Source organism: Agelaius tricolor, unplaced genomic scaffold (genome assembly GCF_023055355.1).
Source record: "Agelaius tricolor isolate 1412-34295 unplaced genomic scaffold, bAgeTri1.0.p SCAF_6, whole genome shotgun sequence".
Classification (NCBI taxonomy): Eukaryota; Metazoa; Chordata; class Aves; order Passeriformes; family Icteridae; genus Agelaius; species Agelaius tricolor.
The window spans coordinates 53,347,363-53,369,985 of record NW_027269266.1 but is presented as its reverse complement, the minus strand read 5'-3'; the positions used below and the strand labels follow the sequence as shown (position 1 = coordinate 53,369,985).

Here is a 22,623-nt window from a genome sequence, read left to right as displayed (position 1 = left end):
CCCACTAGCTATTTGGAAATTCTCTGACCTGCACCAAAGGTAAAGGCACTGGGAAAATTTGCTAAATTTGTACCATGTTTTATTCTCATCACGGACCCTGACTAAAAGGCATACTTATTCCTCAGTAATTTCAATGTGAACTTTTTGTGAGAAGGGATACTTTCCCAAATGAGAATTTAGATGTACATCTGGATGTTTTGTTCCACACAACAGGAAAATTATATAGACCTGCATTTTAAGACCTTCTTACTTTTGGGAGATATCACAAAACATATGTCTGCTCACAGCTGGTAATCTGCTTTCTACATACCTGGCTTGCAAAGCTGGGTAGAACAAACATATCAGGACCCTAAAATAAAGACTCATCTCTTTGATAATGTTTGAAATTATTCCTTCAAATCACTCTTCATGATCTTGGTCTAAGCCCTTCAGTTGTGCTATCAACAGCTCATGGGTTTCTCTACGGTTTGGAAAGCAAAATTTTTATTTTGCTCCTACTTACCTCTCCCTGCCTCCACTGAGGCATTAAGGATATAAAGATGTACCAATTAACTTAACAGCCACCTCCTGAACATACTAATGCACTTTCTTTCCACAGCAATTGAGGTAAAAAAGAATGTGGTGAGAGTTATCCACATATGTAGTCCAATTAGGGATGTCTGAGCTCATAAAAGACTGGGGATTTTTTTTCAAATAAAAGGTCTGGCTCTGACTGTTTCCTTATGATTGACAACAAGTACAGCTCAGAGTAATTTAATCGTGGAGGGCCCCTCATGCACATACAGCTTAGTTGTTCTAATACAAAATTCCACAGATACCACACTTTCCTCTAAAATAGTGCTTTGTAGGATATTTTAAAACTGCAAGAACGCAAAGAGGATTAGTGGTATTACCTATTGGGATCCCACTGGCACTATGCAAGAATTCAAGATCATCTGAAATCACTGAAATGGTGTGTCCAATCTACCTCAGATACTTCATAGAATTTGCTCTGATTATCATCCTCGAAAGCCCTTTAAGCCTCTCTTTTCTTCAGATAACTAGCAGTCTGATGTCTCCTTTGTGTTTTTGTCAGCAGTATTCTCTGGTAACTGAGCAGACAGTATTTCCTCCATGTTTCTGGGCTGGACCTTGCCAGCACAGTCCTTCCCCAACTCCAATCCACAGCCAACGCCAAAGGCAACAGAAATTCACTTTTGCTTGGAAATCTCAGTATCTCACAAACTGAGCCTGCAGCTTTGGGGTTTGGTTTTTCTTCTTTTGCTCATCTGTTTCACGAGTTTCAAATGCACTAAGCCTTCAAAAAACAACTGCCATCAGTACCCGACTCTCTCAGCACTTCACAACCCATGGATTGGACAGGGGGGAAGCACAGGGAGAGCTGTGCACAGTGTCAGGATGCACTGCTTCTCTGAGGCCAGCTTCTTAGGCAGTGGAGATAGCACTCAGTGGTGGCATCAGGCCACCTGGAAAAGCCACAGTGTCTCTCGTAAGCAGTGAGTATATATTGCAAGCTGGGGAAAAAAATCATCCTGTTACTGATAGTAACTCTGAAGATAGACTGCAGTAGTTAGCACAGGTGGCTGTAGCTGACAAAGCAGTCAGGGGTCTAGGAAATATTTTCATATGAATTTCAAGGAGTTTCTCTCAGAGTGAAAATCCCATGAGTTCTGTTCCACGTCATGGAAATATCGTTTACTTGGCAACTTCAAGCAAGCACTTTGTGGTTAGAAGCTCTTCTGTGTATAACTCTCCACTTGCCAAAGCAAAGTGGATGACAGAATCATTCAAAAGGAGGAAAAATATGTTCATGATGGAAAGAAATTAAGATGGCTTTACTATTTTAACATAACAGCTCTGGATCTCAAGCTTCAAACATTTATTCCCTTGTAAGTAATTTCCAAACACAGGTGGAATACAAGTAACAATGTGAATCATATGAAGGCCAAGTCAATGATAAATCAGCATCAATAGCAACTATAATTTAATATAGTTAAACGTTACCTGATAGAAAAAATATTACAGAGAGGGAGTTATAGACTCAATACAGACTTGCTTATCAAGACCTTGTAATGAAACTAGCATTTATCTAACCTCTTGAATGCAATGATTAAAGAATATTGGATATCACATCAAATTATACAATGGAATAAAAGTATATTTTGTGTGTACCATAAAGGTCTGTTTTAAAGATGTCACGGGGACTGAAGGTCTTCCTTTATTTTTAACACATAGATATTCTCCTAACAAGCCACATCAAGAAATATGAATGTCTATTCCATAAATTCTGTGAACTGCTGTTTCACCAATTGACCCTCGCCATCTGAATGCTTAATGAGCAAGCAAAACTACATACCTGAATATGCTGACATTCACATAACCAAATCTTCATATGAAGATATGGGGCAGTGGGGCATCTGGATCTGTATACTAATAATAAATTGATCCTTTGATTCATCACCCGAAAATAAACTTGAAAGGAGGCTGGGGAACCTCAACAGTTGTTTCATAAAAAGAACTGGAGAGGAGAATGAAGTTTCCTTTGGCATTAGGGAGAAATTTCCTGTCCTATTCCATGATCTCAGTAGTAAATGCTGTAGGCACATCCCACTCTGAAACCCAGCAACCCTGACTTGAAACATCTTGGATTTGCTCCTTATTTTGAGAAAATGGCTATTTCTGTATGATTAATTAAAGCCTCTTACCTCTCCTTCTCATCCCTGGATGGAACCTATTTTATAGATATCTTACTGATCCTGGCCAACACAGCAAATATTTGAGTAAAAAGGGAAAGACAAAAACTTTTCTATTTACTAGATACTTCCAACTGTCTCTCACTCACAAACTTTTATCTTAACTTTTGAAAAGCTATTGCAGCAAATTTTTAAAGCATAGCACCTCAGAAGCTGAAGAGACAGCATAAATTGTTCATTCAGCTCAAGTGATTAAGCCCCAAAACAATTTTCAGAAACAGTCAACAAAACCAATCATGTTTTTGTTCCTCCTATCTTTCAAGGGATGTGCCGGAACTGCACATGTGGTGGATGTGGTGCATGTGGTGCATGTGGTGGAACTGTAAGGAGAAATGGGGATCTGGTGCCACAGTGAGAAGTTCCACCTCCTTTGCTGCCACACTCTCATTTTAACAGACCAATTAGACATACATTGACTTTCACTGTACTACGCAGCTAAATATTTCTTTTTTTTGCTTGCTGAGAACTGCTGAACTTAATTTTTTGAAGAAAACAATACAGGAAACATCACCAAGATACATTGTCCCCATAGAGCTGTTAGGTCAGCTGACTCTCATTTACTGTGAGGATGGCCACATTTCAACTATGCTGTTTGGCCAGGATTGACTCTATGACCCATTCCCATATGTGTTAATGTACAGCTACACATTTCTCCACTATGGAAAGTACTTAGAATCATAGAATCATAGAACCATTAAGTTTGAAAAAGACCTCTGATATAATCAAGTCCAACCTTTGGTCAAAAAGCCACCTGGTTGACTAGACATATTAATAAGTGCCACATCCAGCTGTTTCTTGAACATCTGCAGGGATGGTCATTCTACCACCTCCCTAGACAGTCCATTCTAATGTTTAACAGCTGTGAAGAAATTCTTCCTGATGTCCAGCCTGAACCTTCTCTGGCACAGCTTGAGGCATTTCCTCCCATCCTGTTGCTGATCTCCTGAGAGAAGAGTCCAACCCTCACCTTCTTCCAGGTAGTTGTACAGCGTAATAGGGTCACCCCTGAGACTCCTTCTCTCCAGACTAAACAACCACAGCTCGCTCAGCCACCTCTCATAAAATGTGCTCCAGACCCTTCAAACAGCTTTGTTACCCTTCCCTGGACATGCCCTTTCTTGTAATAAGGGGCCCAGAAATCGACACAATTTGAGATGTGGCCTCAGCAATGCTGAGTACAGGAGGACAATCACTTTCCTGGTCCTGCTGGCCAAATTTTCCCAGGATAGCTCAGGATGCCATTGGCTTTTTTGGTCACCTGAGGACACACTGGCTCATGTTCAGATGCTGTCAAACCAGCACCCACTGCCCATTTTCCTCTGGGCAGTTTTCCAGCCACTCTTCCCCCAGCCTGTAGTGATGCATGGGGTTGTTGTGACCCAAGGACAGGACTTGGATCTTGATGTCAGCCCATCAATCCAGCCTGTCCAGAACCCTATGAAAATCCTTCCTACTCTCCAGCACATCAAAACTCCCTCCTAATCTGGTGTCATCCACAAATTTACTGAGGGTGCACTTGTCCTAGGTTACAATATAAAGATGTATTCTATTCTCATCTTCAAGAGCTGCTGAAGAAGCCAGGAGGGGCATCGTTTTTCCTTATCTCCTGTTAATGAACCCATCAATGTCTTGCCTCATGACTCAGAGATAACTCCATTTCTGTTCAAGGGGAAATCAAGGACCCACAGCATGATTCAGAATGATTTCAGCCCATTGTGAGATGCTCTGCCCAGGGCGGAGGAGCTAAGCATCCCCACCTGGATAGAACCTGGGTTTTGGGACACAACTAGCAGCCCTTACCCACTGGTTTCCAGAGGACAAGAGCTACCAGATCTTTTCTACAGGATCACCACTTCAACAAGACCATTTCATCTGGACTGCTACCACCACCCTAACTAGCAGGGTGTCAGGTTGTATTCTGACTCTGTCAGTGGTTTTTCTTTTGTATTATTGCCTGTAATTTTTTTTCCCTTTTCCTAATAAATTGTATTTCTGACTTGGAGTCTCTCGCTGGTTTTGCTTTCAAACCAGAATAGCACTCAAATCCCCTCATGCAGATCATCACACTGATCAGGACAGGTCCCAGTATTGAGATCTGGGGACCACTAATGACTGGCCACCAAACAGATGTGCCACCACTGACCACCAAGAAAATGGATACTTATGAACAGAATGGGAAAAATCCATGACCCACATAAACCAAAGCACGACAAAAAGGTAGTATCTTATCGTCACTTAGTAATGTACTATCAGTTTCCCAATCAAGACAAAACCTTTGTTCATAAAACTTTGAAGACATGCCTTTTAAAAGCATTGCACTGGCTAGCAAATACACCAATATAGTACCAAGCATAAGGCAACTTCTATGTGCTAAACCATGTCCTCCAAGTTCCATATATAAAAACATAGTAAAATGAAAACTAAGGGAAAAATCAGTTTGACTCCACAGTGACATATTTAAAAAGCAATCATATGAACTAGTACACAAAGTATCTCTGACACACATTAGGCTGAATTCTGAAGTAATTGAGATTGTACTATTCCCACAAAAAGGCTTTTCTCTATAAAACTGCAGAAAATTTGTTTGATTAAATGCCTGTTCAGACATAATCTAATTATCTAGAAAACTTAAGACTCAAGAATAAGAATGTGCAGAATTATACACTGTTCCTGTATTCTTCATACCCTGACATGTATATCCAAAATATATATGCTGTTGAAATCTGTCAAATGTATTGCATTTGATTACATCTTTATTTGAAGGAATTCTGGATGAACGTGTATTTTTTTAATCTTCATTATTCCCTCATTATCTGTGCATAGGATTATTATGATAAGTTTAATAACAAGAGTGCATTCTTGTCTGTATGAGTCCATGCTCTCCAAAAACCCAGGGAAGAATCAGACAAGGAAATCATTGGGACAAGAAAGGGCTCTGGGGTAAGCTTTCCTTCATCTCACTTCACATGTAGATATATGTATACATCTATACGTATATCACACATATGTATTTCACACTATTAAATTGTGGCTGCATGCACTATTAACACAGATATTGTTTTTTAATTATTACAGAGATATACTCTAGTGGTTTGATACTGTCTGGATGCCAGGTGCTCACCAAAGACACTATATCACTACCCTCCTCAACAGGGCAAGGGAGAGAAAATACAACATATGGTTGATGTCTTGAATAAGGACTGGGAAAGATCACTCATTGATAACCATCACCAGCAAAACAGACTCAATTGTAGGGAAATTATCGAGTGGGGAAGTCAGTTGAATTTACTACCAATCAAAATTGGAGAAGGATAATGAGAAGTAAAACAAATCTTAAAAAAACCTTCTCTCTACCCTTCCCTCCTTGCTGGGCTCAAGCTCCTGCTCTCTGAGCAGCACAGGGAGATGGGGAATGGGAGTTATGGTCAGCTCATCACATGCTGTTTCTGCTGTTGTGTTCTGTTTCATGCCGTAAGTTTTAGCTTTCATATTTCCCAGATTCTGGACTGCATTAGTATATAACTCTGAACTTCATAAAAAGTGTTAGCAAATTTTCTTCACAGTTTAGTTAGACTAAACAATCCTTTTCCAGCCCGAGAACCAAGGACACCATTGCAGCTTCAGGCCCAAAAACTATAAACAGTGAATTGAGGAGAGCAATCTGGGAGGATGGGACTTCATAATATGAAGCTGTAAATGGACAATTAACCCCAATATATAAATGGACCGGAACTTATAAAAGTGTGAAAACGTGTGACCTGTCGTCCATCTTGGGTGTAGCCATGGCCAAGCTCTTGTACTGCCCAAGGTGTATCCTTTGAAGGCCTTCATAATAAATACCTACTTTAATCCTTTAACACTGTCTAGCCTCTTGTCTAGGTAGCCTCTCAAGGCATCATGCTCAGGGAAAGAAGTCCTTCCCCTGCTTCAGGATGGGATTCCTTCTACAGGAGAATGTTCTCTATGAAGTTCTCCAACATGAGTCCTTCTCATGGGCTACAGTTCTTCACCAACTGCTCCAGCATGGGTCCCTTCCACTGTGTGCAGTCCTTCAAAATGTCTGCTACAATTGTGGGTCCCCCACAGGGTCACAAGTCCTGCTCTAGTGTGGGCTCCTTTCTCCATGGGTCTGCAGATCCCTGGCAGGAGACTGCCCAAGCATAGGTTTCCTATGAGGTCACAGCCATTTGGGCATCCACTTGCTCCAGTGTGGGGCACAGCTGCTTCACCATGGGCTGCACAGAAATCTCAGCTCTGGCACCTAGTGCACTTCTTGTCCCTCCTTCTCCACGCACTTTGGTGTCTGCAGAGTTGCTCCTCTCACATGTTCTCACTCTTCTCTGGCCACAATTACTTCTGCATGATGACTTTTTTCCTGCTTAAATATCTTATCGCAGATGTGTTCCCACCATCTCAGACTGCCTTGGCCTTGACCAGCAGCGGGTCTGTCATGGAGTCGACTTACATCCAGCAGCTTCTTTGAGAAACCACTCCTATAGCCCGCCCTGCTACCATGCAAATCCAATAGTTATACACATTTCTATTCGACAACAAAAACGTATTTTTAAAACATACTGTTCCAAAAATTAAAAACAGGAAACAAAAGGCAGAAATCAAACAAATTAACCAATTTTTTTTTCTAGTGGTACTTGTGAAAGCATGCATAATATATGCCCAGATATACTGTAAGACGAACTTCTGTGTATAAGGCTTCAGTTATAATGAATATTGGTGTATTCAACTGCAACACAGCTATTGACTCTTAGTGTTACAATGAAATGCCTAAATTCACAATGAGTTCAGGAAATAAATTCAAGTATCATCAATTACACAAAGTTTGAAAAAGTAAACTAAAACCCTTACAAATAATTTAACACATCCCCCCAAACTCAAATACACTAAACCCAAATACATAATGAGGAATACAATCAATAAAATCAAGCCTTACCCTACCCTTCTGTCCTTTCCATCCTTCACTGGTAGTAATTTTCAAGTGTAAAGAATAACATTAAGGTAATAACAATGATAATGAGTTTGGCACTGGACATTTTCCTGGAATTTGTAAATCTTAGCTCAACATAAAATTCCCCAGCAACCAAAGCCAAATCTGAAATCGCAGGAAATGCCTCCTTAAAACACACATATGTTCGGGGATTTAGGTCTTCCTCTTTCAGAAACTCAGAGACAGTGCGCATCAAGATATCTTCCCCAAAATCCCTTGTAACATCACGAGTACCTTGAAAACTAGGGACAATGCTGAAATGGAAAAGTATAACCCATTATCTACTGCACTTGGATATTGAAACAGACTTATTTAAAATATATTTTTCTTTCTTTAAAATAAAATTTTAGCAGATCATTTGTAAAGCTTTATGATACCTTTGTAAGGCTTTATGATACTACCTCTATGAAGTACCACACTACTTTATAGAGCAGTTTTTTAATGCACTTCTCCTTTTCCCTTGCTTACTGAAATTCACCATGTCTGCAGATTGTTATGGCCAGAAGTCATGTGCAGGATTTCTGGCCTCCTCCCAAAGGTAGGCTGCAAAAGCACTGCCATCTAGGAATGTGCCTGGCTCAGCATCCCCGGCAGCTTGCCTGGGTGGGGGGTCCACAGTGAAGAGGTGGTCTCCTGCTCACCCCCAGAACCTGCAACGAAGCCAGCTGAAATACTTCTCACTCTTCCTTCCTGCTGTGCTCAATGTCTCTGGTTTTGACAAAATGCCACAGGAAGCTCCCTCTCAAAAAAACCAAAAACCACAAACCAAAACTGGATTTCGGGCCTCCTTCAGATGGGGTTTAACATGCCTACTTCTGCTAACACAAAGACAGATATAAAACCCACTGACAGGAAAGTTTGTGATTTTGTAAGCAGCACTTTGATTTTTAGCTAAAAACTTTTCACAACCTTACTCATGTTTTTGACTGTGTAGCTGCTTTTTTTAGTCTTTCTACAGCAACACTGTCATTGACTTCAGAGAGGCTATACCTGAAGTATGACACATGATCATGTCTTGTGTTTAATAAGATTAAAGAGGGTTTGGGTTTTATCTTATCAGCTTCACAGGAGAAAACTAAACTACTAGGTGAAAGAGAGCAACTGACACTACTTCCAGCCACTACAGAAGACCATGACTACAACATTCTAAAGGACTAAGCAATGCACATAAGTATAAATATATATACACATATATATTATCTGTGTAATATACATGTTCATATATACTGCAAAGATAGATATATATATTTGTTTACAATTCTATTGGATTTTACACCAGGGATGTCATTTATCTTCTGACAGCATCACAGATGCCTATTAAAAAAGTGACCAACAGAAATTCCTGCCTAAACGGAATTGACCTTTCACACCAGAAACTCAACAAACTTAAAGCTTCAAATAACAACAAAAATAACCCCCTATTTCTTGCTATAATGAAAGCCATGTAAAGCTGTGCAAATTAGTTCTTATTTAGGCCTTTTGCACAGGATGCCATATTCCAGACAATTTTAAGCCTCACCCTAAGAACATAGGAGATGAACCCTGCCGCACAGATTTTTCACCTCAAACATTGGCAAGTCTTTGTCCATTGAGTTTAAGAGCAAAACATGATAATGAAATGAGACACTGGGGACAGCATAACCTTTAAATAAGCATATCCATAACAAGATAAGCATATTGAGTTCACTATATACTGGGCTCTATCTTCTGTGAAGGGTTTTTACCTTTCTCCTAGTAATGCAGTTTATCAAAATAATAGTCTAGATAGGGGTGGCTGGATCTGAACAACAGAGGCAGCTAAATTGCTTTGCCAAAGCCTTCTCCCATGACTTGGTACTGCTGGTTCCCAGCTCTGTGAAGCTCCAGAAAATGTGCAGGGAGAAGCAGCTTGGCTGGTGAACTATGGGCCACTCAGAGCCTGAAACACAATGAACAGCTCCTGCCTGTGGCTCATGAAGCCCTTCTCCACCTCATTGAAGAAGTCTCCTAAGTAAACTGCTTTGACTCTCATTTTCCCTACCTCACCTGAATGGAAACCAGGACCTCTGCTGATGTCCAGACATGGAGAAATGCCACATTGCATGGTACACCTTTTCAGTATGATGATCTACACCAGCATATGGGTCAGGATTCACTGTAAATGGTCTTTGCTATAGCACAGACTGCCTTCTAAACCCTCACAAAAAGTACATCTCACATGACTGTATTCATCCACACAGCTGTTCTTCCTTTAGAATATCATTCCCCTGGCAGACCTGTGAGAAGGGCAGAACCAGGCAATCACATCAAACCTCCCTTAATAATCTGAGCCACACAAAGCATCCCAGGATCTTCCTCAAAACCACTATGTATATATATATATATATATATATATATATATATGATCATAGATTTATCAAAGTTGGAAAAGATGTCCAAGATAAACAGTCAAATTAAAAATCATTATGAGTTACTTCCAGGACAAACACTTTCTACACTGTGAAACCCAAAGCACAGCCCCACATTATCAGCATAAAACTTCTCAATGTATGTAAAATCAAACTCACACAGGTTCTTCCAACTCTGAGCAAGATTTAATGTCCTGTAAAATCACTAAACACCTTCCAATCAAAATTACTCCAAAAGACTTGAGGATTTTTCATTCTATTAATGAAAGTGGTTTTTTTTGAGAAAAAAATAAAGCAATAAAAATTATTTATATATCTATATTTATCTATCTAGATATGCAAACCCCACATATGCCCCAAATATCAATATCTCTCAGATCTACATGATAAATCATAGTATAAGAGAAAAATTTAAAAGGCTCAAATTGCTACTAACTACATGAATAAACCAAATCTGCAATGCTCATTCCCTGATTATAGGAATGATACAAGAATCCCGAGTGGAAAGTTTGGATCAACAGTCTAGCCTTCAATTCCTGCCTGCTGTGAGTAGGGGTATATTACATAACACTTACAGCCCCTGACCTGAAAAAGCACTGCTTTTTACTTATCCCTAGGGAACTAGAAAAGTTGTGGGTTTCATTGAGCATTCACAGAAAAAGAAAATTAAAATAAACAATGAAGTCTAATAACTTGAGCAGCACACATTTTTTTCTTCATAGTTAAGAAAGTGGACAATTCTACACCAGGGATACAAAACATTTTGGTCCACTCTGGAGCAATAGTTGACCATTAGATTTGCAAAACCAGAGAGGCAACATAGGGCATGGCTACTGTCACACTACTCATATGCCCAAGACTGGGCAATAAAAGCTTTTGCTTTCTGGGCAAACGGTTCAAATCTCTTAATGTAAGTGATATATGACTTGGGCAATCTTTCAGATGCACTTGTTCAAGGGGTCAGAGCTTCCATACTACTTGGCAACACTGATCCTCTGTCGGAGTGGTTTACAGGAGCTAGTCGAACACATTACATGCAAAACCAGCAGCATTAAATCAGAGCACTTACTTATTAAAATAAAGATTTCTGCTAGCAAGCTTTAAAAGGTTTCTGCTAACAAGTTAGATGTGAATTGAGACAGATCATGTTAACTCATTTGCCAGAGGATCCCGATGCAAAATTGATTTTTGCTTTTATATATTCTTCACATGTATTTGTAGCTCTGTAGCCTATTCTTGTATAACTAAATAGATTCCTAGCTAGTATTTTAACTGCTCTGCTAGATGGAAAGACAAAACACATTCCTAGGTCCCAATCCTATTTTTGCTTCTCCTGAGAACCAAGGTCGAGCGTCACTTTCCCATAAACAACTAATGAGGAAGGGGGGCTTTAAAAGTGCATTGAACCAAAAGGGGGAATTACGTTATCACTTGTGTCTCTAATTGGGAATTCTTGTCAATTATGCTAATTTGCTAAACTTATAAAACCGTACTCACTTTATGTCATGGGTGTATCTTCAGCACACTTCAGTATCTTGTGCACTTGAGGGGATCCTTTAAAAAGTTAGGTGCATTTTATCACCTAACCATGATTTTAGGGCTCAGAAAAAAGCATCAACCCAAAGGGGCAGGAACTGCTAGAAAAACAGGTATAATGAATACCCAGGACCTAAATTTTCTTCCAGCGGCCTAAAAGGGAGAATGTATCTTTGTTTTTTGTATCCTGTCTTCTCCATGCCAGACTTAAGACTCTGGGACTAAGTTTGATCAGTGTGGGAATCTGGAGCAAAAGAATTCCAATTTGGAAAAAGTTAAACTCTGCCTTCATCTGCAGTCCTCCTGGGCAATCCTAGTCAAGAGGTGCCAGCAAGAGTTCTGGGAATGAGGAAGAAGAGTGAGTTCTTATCCAAACTGCATGACCTCCCTAGTAACATAGAGAGTATCGCATTATTCATCAGAAGTAAAACCCCAGAGCCCATAAGCAGCATGACTATGGTTATCAGCAATACTCATACTCCACAACAGTGTTCCAGGTACATGCTTACAAAGGAATTGTGGGCAACTACCACATCCAAAGAAACCATAACCTCACTGTTAACCCTGCCCTGGTCTGGCCCTGCTAACTTCACTCACCTGTTGCTTAGCAAAAGCTGTTGTGAGAAGCAGCAGGTATGTTACACACAGCTGGTTTTGGATACTGGAAGGATGTCTGAAATGTAGGAACAATCTACATCAGGGAATGACCTTCAGCAATGGAATCTCCTGACCTACTCTCTCCAAAACCAATGCTGGGTTAGCTGAGAGATTCCTATCAGCTCTTGCAGAAAAGGGAGACATTAATGCTATACACTCTTTTACTGTTACTATAGTAAATACGCTTGGTTTATACTATTGCTATAAAATCTCATGCCATAGCTGAGCTCATTTAATAGAGACATGGCTCTGCCATACACATTTACTGTCACTGCCAGCAAGCTTACCATGCTATTTCTGCAACTGTACTGGAAATATCCCCCTGCACTGAGCAGCAGCTAATAATGGTTAGCAAAGTGCCTATTGCTGACATACATCTTCAGCAAAACAACACAAGCCAGGAGGTAATTCCAGCAGAAGTAAAATGGTGCAGAAATTAGTAGCAATAGCTTTGTATTATTTTTCCAGACTCAGCACACCGCAACACTGCATTCTCTGATAGGAAAGTCGTATCAGCTCTGTTAGGTGGACTTTTCAGACTCTGAAATAGAATGCTTTCCTAAAGCTGAATTAAATTTAAGGAAGAATAAATTTTCAGATGAAAAAAAGTATTTTAAAATCTACTCCACACACAAGAGGGGACTAAGATTTCTTTGCCAACACAGTAAAGAAAAAGTCTAAGCACGCAGGTGAAGTGTTTCTTGCTTTCTATTTTTTCTAAAGAACACATATTTCAAAAGTAACACTTTTCTCAGTGGACACATTTTGAAATTTACTGCAGTGCTGTACTCTATGCACCTGTAAAATAACCACTATCTCATAGAGTGAGGTCTTGAAATGTTGCACAGGAATTGTACCCATAGGACCACAGAGGAATGAGAAGTCAGCCCATGCCACATACTGTGCCTCTTCTGAGAAGAACTATCTGACAAGAGTAATGTAAAGAAAAGGCTGGGTTTCATCCATGAAATGGAGAGGACTGACTACAGCATAATAGGAAAAAATCAGATAGTGGAATAGGTGGAGTCTCCCAAATATCAATCAGCAAATGCTTTTTCAACTTGCAGAGAAACAGCAAAGCCTGGAATATCAGGTTGGAAGGGACCTCAAAGACCATCTGGTCCAACCTTTCTAGGGAAAAGCACAGTCTAAACAAGATGGCCCAGCACCCTGTCCAGCTGAATCTTAAAAGCGTCCACCACTGGAGAATCCACCATTTCCCTGGTGAAATTATTCTAGTGGACAACTGATCTTTGGGTGGTGTCTCTATTTACAAAGTATGAAATCTCAATCTTCAGGAAGGGAAGAGGGGCTAGCATACTCAGACTCTTCAGGGAACAGTACCATCATCATCCCTGAACTAGACCACCCCATTGCTTTTCAAACACAAGATGTGGTATTTTGTCTCAGGAACTCTGTTGAAAAATAGCAGCATTAAACTTTTGCACTGTCAGGTCTCATTGTAACCAATCCACAGAAAGAAACAAAAATGCACTGGATCCACTACAAGTGTCCCCAGTGGAGTGATAGAAAAAACACACAGGGAACTTACAACATCTTGAACAGACTCCAAAGATAGGTTAAAAAAGCCTACTACATGATCATCATTCTCAGAGTCACCTTGCAGAGAAACAATCAAGCAACCACATGAAAGATCTCATTCAATTTCACTTCAGCACTATTTATTAAAAGGCAGATGATACTCAATGCTTCCTACCACACAAAGCTCTTTGATTCCAAAATTGCTCCACTAAGGAAAAACTCTAGGTGCTGTCTTTTTTTTATTCTGGCTTAATGTTCTGGATTTTTGCTTGGACAATATTCAACAAGGAACAAAATCTGCATAGATGTCAAAGGATGGGAGTAGGCTGTGAGACATGGAAACTGATATTTTACCCAAAAAAACCTCACAAAGAGCTTAGGGAAAATATAACACTATAATTGATACTATGAGGTCATTATCCAGTTTCTCACCTGAAAAAATTATGAGGCCAGTGATATATTATTTTGACCAAAAGCAAAAGCTGAATGAGACAAAGGAAAATAGCCTAACATAATCCTTTAACTTGGTTTTCCAAAATTGTTACTGAAATAATGAAATAAATACTTTTAAAAAAACTCAAACCCTATGAAATTAATCATAAGAACATTGGACAACGGAACAGCAAGAATAATAGCAGACTATACTTTGATGCTGTTTGCAAGACCTGAGGAAGATGTATGCAGTACTTTTTTTAAAGAAATACTAGCTTCTCTTAGAAGAAAATACACTGAGTAGTGAGATAATACTAGAATGTTAGCTGCTTCCAGAAACTGCTCCTTCTGTGCAGCACTCAGCACAGATGTTTTCAAGTCTTCTATAAACCGAAGCTGAAGGCAAAATATCACAACATAGCTTCTTTCCTCACAATGTTGGCCAAGGAAAATGATGAAGGTAATTGGTATTCCAGTTACTTGGTATGTGCAAAATATGCAAAAAAGAAAAAGGATGACAACAATCTTTTAAAAGAACAGGCATCAAGCTTTGTTTCTTTTCTAGTGGAAAGGAATGGAAACCCTCTCACTGACGTCAATGAGAACTGGGCCAGACCCTGAAAGTCTTCCCATAAAACTTTCACCATGGAGAAGTTGTACATTGGCATAGGCAATTCTAATTTATCCCCTGCCTTTTCCCTCCTAATAAATTGCACACTTGCAGCACATAATGGCTGAAAACAAAGTTTATAATAAAAAGACAACTCACTGATGCTTGCAACTGTTCAGTCAAACCTGAACACTACGAGAATTAACATGCATTAAAAATTATGGTTTTTTATTATGTAGTGAGTTAATTTAAGAGGTTTATAATAATTTAAACCTATCATAAAACATGACAAACAATGGCAAAATTTCATTGGTTCAGTGGACCAAGTTAATCTTGAACTTGCAGTAATTGTATTACTGTTATTAATATTACTCTTATGGCTTGCAAAGCAAAGCTCTAGAGGAGAGACAAACAACGGTGAAAAGCAGGAACAGAGAATGTCACAATCATATAGCTCCCATTATTGTCACATCACTCACACCCAAAAAGCTTTCACAGCCATCAGTTTGCAAAAAGCTTGATTCATTACAACACCCTTATTTCTAAATGAACTCCTGATAATGAAAACATCCAAGTATTTCTATCTAAAGGAAAAGAGACTAAAACTCAAAATATTCACCTGACTCCATGTGGATGAAATTAAAAGCACTCTTGATCTCTTGGATCTAGTGATGTGCCCTGGGCACAACCAAAGTTACAGCAGGATATGAGCAAAGAACAAGCCTTGTATCTTGATTTCAACAAGGAGAAAGTCTAGAAGCCCAGATCAAGAGATAACCAGGACTGCTGGGTGTAGTGTGGCACTTAAACAAAAGTTACACTTTGTATTTCAGTACCATTTGGTACCTTATCAGTCTCCAATCAGTCTCCTTCTACCTCTTAATACCTCAAACAAACTGTTTTCCTTTTTCATTAGTGCACCACAAATAACAGTCATGTGTCTTCTACAGAAATACAGAAGGTGTAATCTATACACTCCCAATCCATAAAGAAAAAAAATCTCATTAAAGAGCCCGAAAGGAATTAAAGTCTAGCATAACCAAAACCAACTTCCAAATGTCTCAGCAGTGTGGACTAGGCCATCCTCTAGTCCATCCTTAATTTGTAATTAAATTGGCTTAAAGTTAAGAGACTTGCTTGCAGTGAGATTAGCCTTTCTTACCTTTTGCCACATTTTGATGAAGAAGAGCTCTCCAGAAAAATTGAAGAAAACATTGGTGTCATAGGCATCATCACCAGTGTTGGAGATGAAAATATTAAGTGAGATGTTCCTCACTGCTCCCAGGGCCAGGTAGGCAGTTCTGTCATCAACACTGTAGGCAGAAATAGTTACATTGGCATAACTCTGGTAAACTTTCACCCTCTGATCTTGCTTTCTTCTGCTACAGAAGTGTCACGACTCAACTGTTTAAAAGCTCAGCAGTGAGAAGTTCAGGAATGTGATGCACTGCATAGTGCAGAGGGCCACACTAGGAATGAACAGCTCCGGACTCAGGGTTCTGACACTGTATTTTGGGACTGTAGGAAAACCCTATGATTCCCACATAAAACTATTTCACACACCCTACTTTGTGTGATAATAAATTAGTTGAAAACTGTAAAATAATTGTGCAGGAAAAATGGAACAACTGCAAGATATTATGCCTACATTCAAATACACAAGCTACTACCGTTTGTCTCTCAATAATTCAGACTTATTCCAGCAACTCTCTGAAAAGCCTTCTTAGAGTTATGCTATGGATAGAAAAAAATCAAAACCAGGCTCAAATAAAATCCAGAAACCAATGTAAATGAAAAAAAAATGTGTGGAAATAGCAACAAATTACCACTGAATGTGACTAATCTTTCTTTAGATGTTTATGCTGGACCTAACATGGTGGAGTCATCTTCTGTAAGTGGAATATCAAGGGTAACAGCTATATATCATGAATCAATACACTGTTGCAATATGGCATCACAGATTATGTACAAACACAGACATGCACACATAGAAAGAAATAAAGGTATTCATGCACGCACATTTATTATTTGGTATTTAATCCTTCTAGGCTGTTCAGAAAATGAGCTAATTCCTATTCTAAGTAGGAACAAAGGCTAAAAATAAATCACAAGAATATACAATATCAATGCACAGATCTGCAGGTCTTAAAAGTAACAGTAAAAGATAATATGAAATATACCAGGTGTTCATTTAAAAATTAGCAAAAACAGACAAATATTAAATTTGATGCTTGTCATAACTGGACTCTAGACCATTCGTACATCCTAAAGAAACAGAGGAAGTGCCACAGAGAAAACACAGAGTAGCTAGTCAGAAATGGACAAAGAACTCCAGGGAACAAGGCAGGGAGATGCTCACAACTATTTCCCCTAGAGTACAGCTAGCCCAAAAGTAAGAAGGAACCACTTTTCATTCACCCAATTTCTATAAAGCTGTTCCAGTGACATACGCGTTGGCACACACCACACTTCTGCTTATCAGCAGTTGTCTGAAGATGCTTGGTGTGCAGGCCAAGAGCTTTGTTTAAAGGCAGCCTGACCCTCCATTGCTAGCAGTTCTCTGACAGCCTTCTTCATGTTACTGCAGCCAGGGCATTTGCATAAAAGTGGAGTTTCTGGAAATGCATTGCTTATAAACTGTTCAGCATCTTCTGCCAATCAAAGCTGTACCAGACGTCCAAAGGCAGAGCTTGCTGGACTCCATTTGCCTGTGTTTATCAAGAAGTTTCAAAATGTGGGTTTCTGATTATACATACCAAATCTAGTGAATGAGAAGTTTGGAAGAATATTATCTAGACTCCGGTTTTAAGCTGATGGCTATGGACTGTGAGTGTAACTTTCACCATGTAATATTTGTAGCATATTTGTTTCCTTTATTTATTTCATTTATGATCATCTTCATTTATTAAGTCCAAAATTATGGCTTACAGTTCAATGACAGCTTATTATGAGGAAGATAGAAGTATCCAGGAAATGTGTCTGCTTTCTCACACTTAAAATTAACTGCAAACACTGACCAATCCTATTGATAAATTGGCATTTTGCTTTCAAAAGATTTGTTTATTCTCATAATCAATTATCAGTGCAAATAAGGATTTGCAAAAGGGTATGTAGTACAGGATTGACTGCAAAACTAATTTGAGTTGTTGCTCAATGTACCAAATTAACGGCTCATGTATATGGGAATACTTGAAAGCATTTAACCTTTCGGCACCAATTTCAACAATTACTGTTGACAAACAAACAAATTATGAAGATGCTAAGCAATCTGCTGGGATTTTCTAATAATCAAAAGTGCATGCTTGTAAGCAAAAAAAAAAGCCCAAGCATTTAATACTGTGAATTATTTCTCGTGAACTTTATAATCTCACTTCTTGCAATCACTTCAAAACTTAATCAGCATCTGTTATACTCATTAGTAGAATCTGGAAGTATTGCTCCAGTAAGCAAAGGAACATTACAAGCTCTTTATCTTATGTAGAGTTAGTATTAAATGCAATGTACGCTACAGAATGTTCTCTGAATTGGTAGTAGCAGAACTTTGAGATTTAACATAAAGTGAAGGCAATTGAGAATACTCTCCTTCCTAAAGAATAATTAAAAATTCTCATAACAAAATCATACTTAAAACTGACCCCACAAAAAATAATTCAAAAATTAATACCAGTGGGTTTTGTGACTCCTTTCTAAAGCTACCACTTTGTTGTTCCAAGTCTATCATATAAAAATTATCTCAGCAGAGACATTTATCTCAACAAAGAAAAAACCCACTTTTAAAAGCACTCTGTAAATGCTCCTATACAAAATTCACACACTAATAAACTCAAAAAAATCTCACTGATTTTAGGCTGGCAGGTGAGTTCAGTTCACACTCTGAAAGCCTGTAAGTCCCATAAGATGATGCTGTAAGTCCGATTTTAAAAGATCAACTTTCTGAGTCATTGAATTTGTGTACATCTGGAATGCATCAGTTCCACTTGCATCAGTTCACTTGCAGTGAACTCCCATTTACAGGGGAGCTTCCAAGCCCTGTTGTCTGCTTGAGAGTAATGTCACAAGTGCAGAAGCCTGCTGGGGTGCTGGAACAGCTCTATTGCCAGCCTGGTGCCATCCTCCTCCAGCACCTGCCACACATTAAGCACCCTAGCTGCCAAGTCAAAATATGTCAACTAAAGAATTTGTTGTCACCCTTCAGAAACAAGAAAACAAACTAGTTACCCTTTCATCTCAACAAGGTTTGTCAAACAACTTAGGAAACCCAATCAAGGAATAACTTTTTGTTCATATTTTCATATATGAGAACTACAAAACTGCCAACATTCTCAACATGATCCTTGTAACCTCACTCACATAAAGGAAGAAAGGCTAAAACAACCAAACAAACAAACAACCCCAAACAAAAACAAACAAAAAAACCCAAAAACAAAAACAAACAAAAAAAAACCCAAACAAAAAAACCCCACAAAAACCAGAACAAAAATCAAAACAAAACCAACCAACCAAACAAAAAACAGAAAAGTAAAGAAAGAAAGTAAGTCAGAAAATATCAAGAAATAAACACTTAATTGGATAGAATATCACCACCTTGTTAAATTAGGTACTACACCCAAAAAATTAACTGAAAAAGTTCTGGGCAGACTGTAGATGTATGTATTTATTATATATATGCAAACATATTTGTATACACATACATACAGATGCCTGAAGATGTCAAGTTATTGATGTCTGCATGGAAAGAAAAAAAAAGTTTTAAATTCAGAAGTACTAAGTACTTCCAGCTTTCATTCACATGATCGAAACTTGCAACTAACAAGCAATTCTAAAAATCAGGCTCCAAATTTCTGCCATAACTTTAAATTCACTGACAATTGTAGTACACATCAAATGTAAATAGATATTTAATTTATGTCTAAAGTCATTAAGAAAAAGAAAGCAAATTCCAGGATAAAACAAGTACCTTTTCTGCATGCTTTAATGCTCTAATTGTCAATGTCCACACCATATCATTGCATTATGGTCAGTGAGGGAAGAAAGACCATCTGAGAAGACAAACTGAAAAGATCTGCAATCTTCATTTCTCTACCCCTCAAGATGTTGCTTTTTATTAACATGGGTCAGTGGATGCATAATCTGCATTCCAAATGGTGTGCAGGGACATTTTCTCTATTTCATATTTAATTTCTCTATTTCAACAGGGTGATTTTTTTTTTAAAAGTGAGAAGGCATTCAGCACTTACTCTCAGTCTGTGCAGATCATACATAGGGCAAAGAATGTGGCAAGGTCACACTTACCCTATTATCTGGGTCACTGACTTTGCCTTTTGTATTGGGAACCTTTCTTTCCTTATAGCAAATTAGCACCTACACAGATAAATCATCATTACTGCTCAATAGACAGTGGAAGGTACAACTATAGTCAATTAGACTGCAAATGGGTAAAACAAGACTTCAAACAACTGAAGTCCAATCTGTCCTCCAACTCCATCAGATGAAAATAAAGAACCCCACCTTTTGCTTTTAAATCAATAAAAGGTGTAAATCAACAGTGTTGCTGTGACACATCCAAACAGATTTCTACCTTCACCAACCAGCACTGCACTTGGTTTTTGTAGTTACTAGGATAATTAAATATTAATTTTGTCTCCACAGACTCTTTTTACATCATACCTTTCTTCTGTTCGGTTGGTTTTTTTTTTAATTGCAGTCTTCAGGGTTAGTTGAACTTCAGGAGGAGTTTTTGCAAGTACTTAAACTTCAAGGGCCATTGAAAAGCTGAAATCCTCAGTTGATCTGGGGATTCATTTGATATCTCAGTGCAAAACTGAGAGGTAGCAGCCCCATACACAAATATAAACCAAATAACACATTTTTTATCTATGATTTCTGGATTCTTTCCATTCAGGTTCTGTAATAATTTGACAAGTTGATACGAAACTTCTGTAGCACATTTTTCAAATCACGTACCTAATGTCTGATAATGTGCCTACTGAACCAGAGGGAGTCCTTCTGCTGATTTTAATAGGTCCATGAGCATATTCATCCCTGGATCTATACACAGAACTTGCAAACAATCAGTTTTGCAGTTGCATGGATAGTTCCTATGTGAAATCGTTGCAGTTTCGGAGACAGACAAGTGACAAGACACACCGGGTTTATGCAGCAAGAGCCAACATTTATTGAAGAGCATCCTCTTTTATAGGGGCTTTGAATTTCCTACTCTTACATCTATGATTGATTAAAGGTCTTAACTCTGCCCAGCTCACTGGCCAATTATATGGGTGCATTCATGGTTCAAAGGGATTGGCTGAGGCCCTCTGTTTGAACTTGAATCCGGCCTATCAGTAACACACCCGGGGACTTGTTTACTTCCATTATCTAATGAACTAGGCTGGTTGAGCTGGTGTCTGTTATGCCAAATTATCTCTGCAGCTATAGACCAGCTGTAGCTCTCACATGAAATTACTCACTCTTCAATAATACAAATAATATGCTTATAAACTTCAATAGAGTTGTAAGCTCAAAGTCTGGAAGTCATGCACACACTCCTTTGTCTTTTCAGAAAAGCTTGGGTTAAGTACTTCAATATTACATCCTAAAACATCACATTAAATCATTTACCTGCTTATCATATACAGAGCCATGCATAAGACAAAAGAGGTCACAGAAATAAAAGAAGCATTAGCATAAAAAATGTCAATCCTCTAATAAATCAGAGTAGGAATATATATGGAAAAAAAGCAAAACCAGTCTTCTGAGGAACTGACTAGATAATACTGGAAAATACTTTTTCTTCATAAATAATTATTTCATTAAAATGGAAACATTTTAATTGAGGAAGTTTTTGACAGACTGGAATTTTGTCCGTTCTCTGGCTAATTTCAGAGGAACAAATGGAAGGAAAAACAGCCCAATCCACAAACTTGACCTTTTAATTGGAAAAGGACATTTCTCAAAAATCCCATTTTATAAGAGAACTTTTAAAAGTGTTCACTTCAACTCAATTAAAGTCATAACTAGGAAAAACTTGGAAATTTCTTCAAAATGCACCTGTCACTCCTTTGGCTTCCTATGACTTTTGCTTCCAATTACACATTTCCAAAAAAATCCCCAATTTTAAGCAGTATACACAGAACCCACCCAAGCCAGTCTGTAGGAGAGGAACATAAATTTAAGCCTAATGAATGGTGGCCTTTGAAGAAGCTCTAAACCAACATGAAACCAAGCTGCTACTTCCTAATAGCCAAACATCAGTCAGAAGCACTCGGATGGATAAGCAGTTTTGTTCTAATGATGGATTAAAGGTAACCTCATGTCAAATAAATGTATGAAAGAGCAACTTCCTCTTGGAACCCTCTTAGGAATAGCAATATTTATTGCAGTGTTTTCTATCCATGGGGGCTCATAGTCCTATGCTTACAATCTGATTTACCTATCATACACACAGCTTGTGCTGGAAGACAGCAGCTACACAACATTCACATTATCTTTCTTTCTTCTTGTGCTGTTTGTTTTTGGTAAAGCTGCTCTATTCATTGCAACACACAGGTTGTCAGTGTATATACACAGCCATACAGGATTTTCTCCTTAGCTGTATGTCACATGCAAGCAACCACACATTCTGCTCTGGTCTTTTTAGCTAGCTTGTTTCTTACAGTGGAGGAAAGTCCATTTTTTCAAACAAACACCCTCACTGTTCCTCAAATG

General features: G+C 38.6%; 1 protein-coding gene across 2 annotated transcripts in view; it reads right to left on the bottom strand.

Moving 5' to 3' along the window:
- The window catches only part of ITGA9 (integrin subunit alpha 9), a 237,138-nt gene that overhangs the window by 82,810 nt on the left and 131,705 nt on the right, over positions 1–22,623 (bottom strand). For both annotated transcript variants that reach the window (XM_071429849.1, XM_071429848.1), the window contains exon 18: positions 16,082–16,232. In XM_071429849.1, the coding sequence (XP_071285950.1) occupies positions 16,082–16,232 (151 nt within the window). The remainder of the gene's footprint in view (positions 1–16,081; positions 16,233–22,623) is intronic.